Below are 12517 nucleotides of genomic sequence, written 5' to 3' on the forward strand. Positions count from 1 at the left end.
GAGGGAACCCAGCAAGGCCTGTCTGTCTAGATTCTTCTTGGGTTCTCTGAGCATGCATTCCTTCCTTCTGGGTGCAAGGCAGCGCCCTCTATGGAAAGGGGGTCTTATGACCTACAATTAAACAAAATAGGTCGGATAATTTCTTTATGGTCAGTTTTTACACAGAATAATTTTAGGTTTTATGGCTGGCTTTTGGGAAAGGGGGTTCTGATTTCTCTGACCTGCCTTGGGGAAGAGGGCTTCTACTTCCTATGGTTGGCCTCAAGGGAGAATGGGACTGAGAGACAAGAGGACAGGGAAGGTCAGAGAAAAACATTTGCTTCTGAGGCTGCTTCTGAGGCCTTTATTTTGTGGTACTGTTTTCTGAGCCCCAACAGTGGTCACATGTCCTTCATTTAACGATTGTTAAAAATTTACTTTTCATCAATCTCTGTATTCACCAACAAGGTGATGGATGCTCTTCTGTTTATGTTTGTAACACAGATTATCCATCTATAATCTTTTAGCATTATAGAAACGACTAGATCTTGGTGTTTCTCCTAATTCCTCATTTCCCTTCGTTACTGGCAGTGCCTCTTTCTGCTGTCTGCATCATTTGCAGATGCAAGGGTCATATGTTGTACTTGTGTTCCCTCCCCCATTTAGGGTAAGACCATTTGTAGAAGCTGGCAGGGTCACACTGAGGTAGGAGTCATGAGCTTACATATAAAGACTGTGATGGAGGCTATCCTGGAGATGCAAACTAAGTGGAAAGCCAGCTTTCTGTATTATACCAAGGGCCCTGGTCCACTATGTTTCCTACTAGTTAAAAAAGTAGTAATGTAAAAAATTAATCTTTGCATTGTCAGCTTCTAGCATGGTACCTAGCACATAATATAGATATTATGTAAATGTATGTGGTACAAATGTATCTGATCTTCTACTATTATCCCTCCCTGACCTCTTTGCCTCCTCTCCCAACAAAAAAGTTATAAGTAGTATGTAAGATGTGAAAGATTGAGAAACACTGATATAAGCAAGTGCTATAAGAGTGTAGAAAAGGGGGAGAATATTGTGGACTCGGTTGGTAGGGGAAGACACACAAAGGATTTAGGGCATGATTTGAACTTTGAAGGAAGAAATAGATTTAACAAAGTAGGGAAGAGGGCACAGAATATTCTAGGCAGAGCAAAGGCTTAAGCATGAGCAAAGTCATATGGGCAGAAATGTGCATGTCATGTTTAAGAAACATTGAGTGACCAGTTTATCTGAAGTAAAATATTTTGCAAGGGCTAAGTTTGGAAAAATAAGTTGGGCCAGGTTGAGAAAGCCCAAATATATCTCTTTGAAAAGATATTTTTTATATTTTCCTAAAGGCAGTGGGGTGGTTGAAGGTGATTGGGAAGAGTTAAGGTGACACCAAGCAAAGAGTAACCTGACAATTATACTTCGAGTGGATTGAAAAGTGAACAGCATGGAAGTATAGTGTAGGCATGAACTGATGAGAGCCTGGACTATAGTATTAGCAATGAGGATGGGAAAGAAGGGACAAATATGGGAGACATTATAAGGGAAGCAAGCATTTATGCTCAGTGAGAAGGACTTGAACCACTCAATCTTTGGAGGCAGGAAAGGGAGGATAATAAGAAAACCTATTCATTCCATAAATATTTACATGTTGTTGGGAAGTGGGAGGGTATAGTCAAAAGTAGAGCAAAGAAAAAGGATAAAAGGCATCAGAGATGAAAGAGGACTAGAACAGTGGGCCATGTATAAGAAGAGAAGAAAACTTCCAGGAAAAGGGATGATCACAGGCACAGTGGCCAGTGCTTCAGAGAAGTAAGGAAAATGAGATTGGACTAAAGGCTATTGTGCCTGCCATTTAGGAATTTGATAGTGACTATAGAATGCAGTTTCAGTAGTAAGGTAAAGGTTAAAGACAGGCTATAGGTGTTTAAGGACTGAGTGGGTGGTGAGGCAATGGAGAAATTAGAATGGGGGGGTTTTGAGAAGTCAAAACTATTTTCATAATAATTGTAAAACATTATTTGCCTTTTTTGCTATTGAAGCATTTGCACGAGTGGTGCAAAAGCAATGATGGATAAAACTGCTTTTACTTGGACATGAATCAAGACAGTGGCACAGCACACACTTCACTAGTAGTTCTTGTATTCTTTACCACTATACACTTGCTTTAAAAAGAATGCCAGTTTTTCTTTTCTTTTAGATACAGGGTCTTGCTCTGTCACCCAGGCTGGAGTGCAGTGGTACGATCATAGCTTACTGCAGCCTCAAACTTCTGGGCTGACATGATCCTCCTGCCTCAGTCTTCCAAGTAGCTGGGACTACAGGCATGCACCGCTGCACCCATCTAATTTTTTTATTTTTTGTAGAAACGGGGTCTCACTATGTTGCCCAGGCTGGTAACTATGGGGGTGAGAGAAAACTTCTCTTTCTCCCAAAAGTTTGCTGAAAGATCAACTCATAATTAAGGCAGATTAATAAGAGGAAGAGGTTTATTTACTGTGCATATAGGGAGAATCATAGAGAGATTACCCAATATCCCAATGAAGTCCAGATATTTTTATACCAGCCTTTTAGAGGGGAGGGGAAAGACGAGGAATTTAGGTAATTTTGTTTAGGGGCAATAAATGGTTGCTAGGGAGGATGAATGGATGGGGGGAATCAGATTGACTTGTAAATGAGACCGATATTATATGTAAAATGATTTGGGCCAGATCTGGTTGCATGCTTGATTTTCTTTCCTGTAATATAGTGAGATAACAGGGAGGAGAAGGGAAATCAGTTGTTCTTTTAATGGGTCCATCTTGTTATGCAGATACAGAGAAAGCCCCTTCAAAGGGCCCGTTGATCTCTAAAGTTCTATAATTAAAAATACTCTTTATATACCAAGGAGTCATATTTTGAGGTGAAATTTCCTGAGCTCCTTCAATGCCATTTATTTCCTTTCCTAGACTTGTTATGCTGGCTAGGACTTTCAACAGTATGTTGAATAAGGGTGGTGAGGATGAATCTGATTTTTTTGATATGTTATGATGAAATATGTAAACCTATGTGCATATCTGCATAACTTAGTGAATATTTTCCAAATTACCAATTCATATTTTTACAAAATCATGCATGGTTAGAAGATCCATTCAAAGTGTAGGATAGACCCATGGGTTTTAATGTAAACAGGGTATGAAACGTTTGTTGGTATGGTTCCAGAATTCACATTGCAACTAACCTTTAAGAAATTATCACTTGCTGAGTTTAGGTGTTATATCAAATAAGAATACCCACAATAGCCTGAAAAGACTATTTTCTAACTACATATATGTGTGAGACTGGAGTTTCTTCATGTACTTCAACCCAAACCATTACAAAAGCTGTAATGCAGACAGTTATGAGAATCTGGATGTTCTGTAAAGCCAAACATTAAATAGATTTGTAAAGATATAATACAATGGTACTCTTCTCACTAAATATTTTTTATTTTTGGAAATTAGTTAGTTTTCATAAAAATATGTTATTTATGTTAATATATAGTGGATTTATTGTTATTTTAAAATGAATTAATATTTACATTTTTGTTTTAATTTCTAAGATGGCAAATACTGACAGCTATAACCTAGATAATTAAAATCTCTTTGAGTCCTTAATAATTTCTAAGAGATATAAGGCTCCTGAAACCAAGAAGATTTAGAACCATTGGTATGAGATTGGTTTACAGCTGTGATTCTCAAAGTGTGGTCCCTGGACCAACAGCATCAATATCACCTAGGAACCTGTTAGAAATACAAATTCTTGGGTGCCACCTTAGACCGGATGAATCAGAAATTTGGGGGATAAAGCCCAATAATCTACATTCTAACAAGTTTTCCAGATGATTCTGTTGCCTGCTTAAATTTGAGAACAATTAGTATAGCACAGTATGTCAGAATGTTTGCCAATGAGAAGAAGAAGAAACACTGGACTGTAGCTCCTAAGAGTAGCATGGTCAAGGGAAGGTTATTTTCAAAATAGAGTATATATATGAACTTATTATAGATAGAATTTAAAAAGCCATGGAGAAGATTGGAGGATTTGGATAAAGAGGAGGGGGGTTTATTGATGAGTTATAGACTAGAAGGAGATGAAATTAATCGGATGAAATGCATATATAGAGGGCTGAACATTTATTTAGTGCCTTCCATATGAGTCAATGATCTGCGCACTAGAGATAAAAGGATTGATAACATTAATATCTTAATTAACTTAAGATAAGTTTTGTAGGAGATACAGATATGTAAATAGATGCATTACAACAAGGTAATTGCTTTAAAAGAAATGTGAGGCTCCACAGTAAAATAAATGATGAGTAGTTAACAATGCTGTGATAATTAAGAAGATTGTGAATTTTTCTGGGAAGGAAAGGGACATAGATATTTTATTTTATTTTATTTTTTTGAGACAGAGTCTGGCTCTGTTGCCTGGGCTAGAGTGCTGTGGCGTCAGCCTAGCTCACAGCAACCTCAAGTGATCCTCCTGCCTCGGCCTCCCAGAGTGCTAGGATTACAGGCGTGAGCCACCATGCCTGGTCAACATAGATATTTTAAATTGTAGAAGAGAATTAGGTTTTGGACAAGGGAGCACCTGAGATTTTTAAAAAAATTGATGCATAACAGAAGTACATGGTTTCATGGATGAGTTTTTTTTTTTTTTTTAAGATGGGAGGTAAAGCAATTTTGGGGAGAGGTGCAGCAGGAGGATATGCCATTTTACAGAGGACTTGAAGAGAATGACAAAGTGTTTGACCATCTGTGAGGGAAATGTAGTAAAGAAATTAACAAAGAAGTAAACTAATTTTTACTGAGCATCTACTATATGCTTGACATAGTGCTGGAAGCTATAACATTCTTGATTGCTGAGCTGCAGTGCAGGTGTGGTTGAAGTTAACGTAATTTTGTAGTGGATCCATTTGGTGTAATTTACTGTCTTTGGATGGATTGTGTTGTCATCATCACTTAGTAGCATATTATGTGATGGTCAGTCTAGCATTTAATTCCTTATATAATGGCCATAATTCATTGTTGGTGAGCAGCAGTTCAGATCCAACCTTGGAGCTTTTGTTCTCTCTTCTAAGGAAGAGCAAGCCTAAGGTTCCCTGATGCATCAGTATAAGTTATAATACTTTATAGATCTGCTAGGATATGATTTCAGAGAGCTTTTCTTTTCTTCACCAGCAATAGTAAGTACCACACAGGAACAAAGAAGCACCTTTATTACAATTCTTGGCACTGATAGTAGTTTTGAGTGCCAAAAGTGTTCACATTTTGGTATACTGACTTACAGTTTATGGAATGCTTTCATGTCGGTGATCACATTTGATCCTCATAAGATCAATCTTATGTGGTAGACATTACTATCCCTATTTTACAGTTAAGAAAAATTGAGCCTCAAAGAGGTTGTGACTTGCCTAATTTCACCAAGCAAAGAAGTAGAAAAGCTGGGAATCCACAGTGCGTATTCTTTTCACTAAATCAGTATAGGAAGGGCATCATCCCAGACCTAATGAATCACAATCTCCGCGTGGTGGGAGGTGGGCATATGATTTTCAAAAAGCTCCACCGGTAAGTCTGATGCTGACCAGAGGTTGCTACAGCACTGTATCATGCTGCCGCCTCTTTAAGACTTCTTTTGCTTGAATTCTCTATCTTTTGGGTTTGAAATATTGATTTTTGGCCATAAGAAGATGAATACATTTTCAAAACAAGCTTGAATTATTAGAGTTTTGATTTCTCTAAGATACAATCTGAGTAATGTATTAGAGCTTTGATTTCTGTAAGATACAATCTGAGTAATGATAGACACTTTCTGGATTTTTTGAGCATTGAAGTCTTGTGTTGTTTTATATATTATGAGAACAGAGAGCAGCATCCTCTGATATGGGGTTTGTCATTCAGCATTTCTCTTTTATAATGAGATTTTCTCCACCTTGAATAATGAATCAATCACCAAATATTCATAGACTATTTATTGTGTATATTTGAATATTATATTGTAATCTTTATAGATAGAGATTTGGCTTATTGAACCTCTTGTGTTAACAATTTATTTTTCCTTCCTTAGAGGAGGGTATCTACTTAGCAAGATGTCAAGGGTACTATTCAGCAGGTAGATAGTGGAAAAAACTAGAGAGAACCTGGCATCTTACATTGTTCATCTTTTCTTCTCTCAATCCTTTTCTTATTCAAAGCACAAGAATATTTGACACCACATAAGGAAAAGAAAATAGTAAATGTAGTACTTTATAAAATTATTTTCTTGTATGTGTCCATGTTTTTTTTAAATGCCTTGTCTGTCAGCTAAATGCTTAAATGGCTGAAATAATCCTCTTTTATAAGTGCTTAAATAATGTGTGATTGATGTTGCATTTGGGGGTGTTCAGTCACAGAATGGTAGAACTTGAAGGAATCCTAAAGTCTCCTCACTTTATGGATGAGGGAACTGAATCTGTGAGAGCTTAAGGCTCAAGGTTACATATAACAAGTGGCGGAGTACCTCTTGTGGCTTCAAGATGAGATTGCACTGAGCTGCTTTTCATAGTGGATATGCACAGCAGTTCAGATTATGAGGTTATTGTGAGCTTGTGTTAGGACAAAAGATGGCTGTTTAACTTAATTCCTGTAGTATAGAGATAAATACAAGAGCCCCTCAAGTTGGAAAATCATCTATTAGACATGACATTATGCCATAATATAATAACATAAGGTAGTACACCAGTTTCTGCATTTCCAGAAAAAGTAAATGACTCCTGCTCACTCAGTAGCAATTCTGCATTGCCAAATATTCTTACCACTGCTTCCTCTGTATTTTGAATGGGCTATTATGTTTAGCTTGACCAACTAGCATTGGTAAAAAGATTAAAAAACAAAATAAGACTTTTTAACACTGAAGTATGCTAAAATTGACGTAGAGACATATACCTTGTCATTTCATTTTAACCAATGATTGACATTTTTTCTCTTTCTCAGGCAATTGCTCAAGGGGATTTTCAAAGAGCATCTACGTGTGTACTGCATTGTAAAGAAATGTTGATGAGGCTCCCGCAAATGGTGAGTGAAATCTCTGCATTTATTCTCCAAGAGTTTGAAATATGCTATATTAAGTTCCAGGAAGACTCATTACTCATGCAAACTTTTGGAGATTCTATTTGAGATCAGTTCTACTTGCTTAGCTGATCTTTGAAATATTTTTCTTCCCTTGCTCTTTCCTAGAAAGGGCATTTGAAAAAGTGATATGGGTTATTTCTTAAAATTTCTTTGCTTTCCCTTTTATTGTTAAACCATTTGGATAATATTTCCTTCATATTTCATGCTACACAACAAAATAAGGAAAAATGAGTTTATTTTCCTGCTGACAAGGTTGAGAGCAGTTAATCATGTCACTGCCATAGTATTTTTCTATATTGAGATTTGGAGGTGTGAGAGATTTGATAGGATATAACCTGATTCCTGGACTGAATTTCATCAAAATTCCTAAATTTATAGTTTTTTGCTTTTCCACTTTATCATCATTTTCCATTCTTTCTCCTCTATTTCAATGCCTATATCTACTTCAGTCTTTACTGTCACAGAGGGAATTAATAAGAGAGATATATGTAGTGGGACATTAGGGAGAATGTTCCTACTGTCCCATAAGATTGGTCTTACTTTCTCTTCCAAATTCTGTGTTATAATGTAGAACTTAATTCAGTAAATATTTATATGTTGTCTAGTATGTGCCAGATATTCTTCTAAGCTTTAAAAATTTTAAAAACAATTTCATATTTATAGAAAAGTTACAAGAATAGCACAGATAACTCCTGTATACCCTTTGTCCACAGATTCCATTCACGTTTTCCAATAATGTTTTATATAGAAATGGATTCAATCTAGGATGACATATAGTCTCTAGTCTCCTTCAATCTGGAACACTTCCTCATTCTTACCTTGATGTTCATTACTTTGCCAGTTTTGAAGATTAAAACCATTTTGTAGAATGTGACTTAATATGGCTTTATCCAAAGTTTCCTCATGATTAGACCAGGTTATGAATTTGGGGCCAGAAAATCACAGAATAGATTCTTTGTTTTCTTCATGTCTTCCTATTGGGTGGTATAAAGGATTGATTTGTACTATTATTGGTAGTGTTAACTTTTTTTTTTTTTTGAGACAGAGTGTCGCTCTTTTGCCCTGGCTAGAGTGCTGAGGCGTCAGCCTAGCTCACAGCAACCTCAAACTCCTGGGCTTAAGCAGTCCTTCTGTCTCAGCCTCCCGAGTAGCTGGGACTACAGGCATGCACCACCATGCCCGGCTAATTTTTTCTATATATTTTTAGTTGTCCAGCTAATTTCTTTCTATTTTTTAGTAGAGACGGGGTCTTGCTCTTGCTCAAGCTGGTCTCGAACTCCTGACCTCAAGCGATCCTCCCGCCTTGGCCTCCCAGAGTGCTAGGATTACAGGCATGAGCCACCATGCTGGGCTGGTAGTGTTAACTTTGATCTCTTGATTAAGATGGTGTCTTCCAGGCTTTTTCACTGTGAACATTTTTCTCTTTGTTATTTATAAGTATGTTGGGGGTGATACTTTGAGACTGTGGAAAATCTAATTTCTCATCACACTTTGACCATCTATATTCTTATTTATTTTTGTTTTTAATTATTATGGGTATATAATTGTATATATTTATAGGGTACATATGATGGTTTGATATAGGCATACAATATGTATTAATCAAATCAGGGTAATTGGATTATCCATCTCAAGTGTCTATCATTTCTTTGTGTTAGATAGAAACATTCTAATTCCATACCATCTGTATTATTTTTCCCCATTTGTCATGCTGTACAACAGAGCTCTAGAACTTATTCATAATGTCTAACTAAAACTTTATACCCTTTGACCAACATCTCTTCATCCCCTCCCCCAGCCCCTGGCAACCGCCATTCTACTGTCTGCTTCTATGACTTCAACTTTTTCAGAATCTACATATAAGTGAGATCATATGATATTTGTCTTTCTGTGTCTGGCTTATTTCACTTAGCTTAATGTTCTGCAGATTCATCCATCATCCATAGTGTCACATGGATTTCCTTCTTTTTAAGGATGAATAGTATTCCATTGTATATATACATCACATTTTCTTTATCCATTCATACCTTATTGGACACTTAGGTTAATGCCAATATCTTGACTATTCTAAAAAATGCTCTAGTGAACTTGGGATTGCAGGTATCTCTTTGAGATATTGATTTTATTTCTTTTGGATATATACGCAGAGGTGGGATTGCTGGATCATATGGTAGTTCTATTTTTAATTTTTTGAGGAACTCTCATTCTGTTTTCCATAATGGCTATACTAATTTACATTCCTACTAACAGTGTACAAGAGTTCCCTTTTCTCCACACACTTGCCAACACTTATTTTTTGTCTTTTTGATAATAGACATTCTAATAGATGCTTGGTGATATCTCATCTTGATTTTAATTTGCATTTTCCTGATGGTTAGTGATGTTGAACATTTTTTCATATACCTGTTGGTGACTGTATGTCTTCCTTTGAGAAATATCTATTCAGGTCTTTTGCCTATTTTTTCAGTTGGGTTACTGTTTCCTTGCTATTAAGGTGTTTGAGTTCCTTATATAATTTGGAGATTAAACCCTTATCATATGTATGGTTTGCAGATATTTTCTCCCATTCCATAGGTTGTCTCTTCACTCTGTTGATTGTTTCCTTTGTTGTGCAGAAGCATTGAGTTTGATGCAATCTCATTTGTCTGTTTTTGCTTTTGTAAGCTGTGGGGGTCATATCCAAAATATAATTGACCAGACGAATGTTAAGAAGCTTTTCTTTTCATGTTTTCTTCTAGTATTTTTATAGACTCAGGTCTTATAATAATTCATTGATCCATTTGGAGTTGATTTTTGTATATGGAATGAGTTAAGGGTCCAGTTTCATTCTTCTACATGGGGATATGCAGTTTTCTCAACACCATTTATTGAAGAGACTGTCATTGTGTGTTCTTGGCATCTTTATTGAAAATCAGTTGACTGAAAAATGCATAGATTTATTTCTGGGTTCTCTATTCTGTTCCACTTGTCTATATTTATTCTAGTATCATGCTATTTTGATGATTATAGCTTTCTAGTCATCAAAGCAATCTTTTTGCTTAAGATTGTTTTGGCTATTTGGGGTCTTTTATGGTTTCATACAAATGTTAGGATTGCTTTCTCTGTTTCTGTGAAAAATGCCATTGGGGTGTTGACAGGGATAGAATTGAATCTGTAGGATGCCCTGGGTAGTATGGCCATTTTAAAATACTAAGTCTTCCAATCCTTGACCATAGGATATCTTTCCATTCATTTGTGTCTTTTTTTTTTTTTGAGACAGAGTCTCACTCTGTTTCCCAGGCTAGAGTGCTGTGGTGTCAGCCTAGCTCACAGCAACCTCAAACTCCTGGGCTCAAGCAATCCTTCTGCCTCAGCCTCCCGAGTAGCTGGGACTACAGGCATGTGCTACCATGCCCGGATAATTTTTTCTATATATGTTTAGTTGTCCATATAATTTCTTTCTATTTTTAGTAGAGACAGGGTCTCGCTCTTGCTCAGGCTGGTCTTGAACTCTTGAGCTCAAATGATCCGCCCACCTCGGCCTCCCAGAGTGCTACATTATATGCTTTTTAATTGGAGAAATGAGACCATTTACAGTCAGTGTTATTATTCATAAGTAAGGACTTATTACTGCATTTTGTTTCTTGGTTTTCTGGTTGTTTTGAGACTCCTCTCTTTCTTCCTTTCTCACTGTCTTCCTTTGTGGTTAAGTGATTATCTCTGGTAGTATGTTTTAATTTATTGCTTTTTATTTTTAGTGAATCTATTGTAGGTTTTTACACAGTGGTAACCATGAGGCCTGCAAAAAACATCTGTTAGATATAACAAGTTATTATAAAGAGATGACAACTTATTTTAGATCACAAATAAAAGAATGGAAACAAAGTAAAAAAAAACCCACAAAAAATTCTACACTGAAACTTCACTCCCCACATTTTCATTTTATGTTGTCTCAATTTACGTATTTTTGTATTAACTGTCTCTTAACAGGTTGGTGTAGCTGTTATTGTTTTTTATAGATTTGTCTTTTGGGCTTCATACTAGAGTTGTGTGTGGATTACACACCACAAATACAGTAATAGAGTATTCTGGGTTTGTCTGTGTACCTAATTTTACCAGTGGGTTTTATACCTTGATAAGTTTTCTGTTGCATGTGAGTGTTTTTTTCCTTCAGTTTGAAGAACTCCCTTTAGTATTTCCTGCAAGATGGATCTGGTCGTGGTGAATTCTCTCAGCTTTTGTTTGTCTGGGAAAGACTATCTCTCCTTCATATTTGAATGATAATTTTGCTGGATATAATATAATTTTTTTCTTTGAGCACTTTGAAAATGTTGTTCCATTCCCTCCTGTCCTGTATGGTTTCAGTTGAGAAGTCTATTGCTAGACAAATTGGAGCTCTGTTATATGTTATTTGCTTTTCATCTCTTGCTGCTTTTAGGATCTTGTCTTTGTCCTTGACATTTGAGAGTTTCATTGTTACATGCCTTGGTGTAGTCTTATTTGGATTGAATCTGTTTGGTGTTCTAAGACCTTCCTGTACCTGGATATATTTTCCTCAAGGTTTGGAAAGTTTTCTATTGTTATTTCTTTGAATATGCTTTCTAACCCTTGCTTTTTTGCTCAGCTCCCTTTTGAACACCAACAATTCTTAGATGTGGTCTTTTGAGTTAATTTTCTATATCTTGTAGGTGGTCTTCATTCCTTTTTGTTCTTTTTTTCTCTTCTTACTGTGTATTTTAAAATATCCAATCTTATAGTTCACTGAGTCTTTCCCCTGCTTGGTTCATTCTGCTACTGAGAGCCTCTAAAGGGTTCTTCAGTTCAGCAAATGTATTTCTCTGTTCCAAGATTTCTGTTTGATTTTTAAAAATTATTTCAAGCTCTTTGTTAAAATTCTCTGATAAATTTCTGACTTGCTTTTCTGTATTATCTTGGAGATTACTGAGTTTCCTTAAAATTGCTGTTTTGAATTCTTGTTAATAGAGCTCACAAATCACTATCTCATTAGGGTCAGTCACTGGATTTTTGCTGTATTCTTTTGGAGAGGTCATGGTTCCCTGTTTGCTATTGTTTCTTGTGGGTACACATCCATGTCTTTGTATTGAAGGATTCATTATTTATTCCAGTTTTCTGTGTCCAGCTTGTTTTGGTTTATATTGAATATATTTGCTTGGTGAATCTTCACTGCTAGATCACTGCCTCCTCTCTGGCTGTTAGGTGATGCCTTAAGGCCAGGTTCACATCTGCTCTAGTTAATGAACAGAGAGCGCTGGCTGTCCCAAATGGGGGAGATCCCAAAGGGATTATCCTGGCAGTGTGGGAAGGCGAGGTAAGGCTTTGTGCCCAGGGAACCTGGGGAATGTACCTTCTACAGCATGGTGTTGCTGAACACCCATTCTGATTTG

General features: G+C 36.5%; 1 protein-coding gene across 1 annotated transcript in view; it reads left to right on the forward strand.

Annotated features, from left to right (window-relative positions):
- The window catches only part of TEX11 (testis expressed 11), a 254883-nt gene that overhangs the window by 34928 nt on the left and 207438 nt on the right, over positions 1 to 12517 (forward strand). Inside the window, exon 7 of the mRNA XM_069464262.1 lies at positions 6996 to 7076. Within this exon, the coding sequence (XP_069320363.1) occupies positions 6996 to 7076 (81 nt within the window). The remainder of the gene's footprint in view (positions 1 to 6995; positions 7077 to 12517) is intronic.

The sequence above is a fragment of the Eulemur rufifrons genome, chromosome 30 (assembly GCF_041146395.1).
Source record: "Eulemur rufifrons isolate Redbay chromosome 30, OSU_ERuf_1, whole genome shotgun sequence".
NCBI lineage: Eukaryota > Metazoa > Chordata > Mammalia > Primates > Lemuridae > Eulemur > Eulemur rufifrons.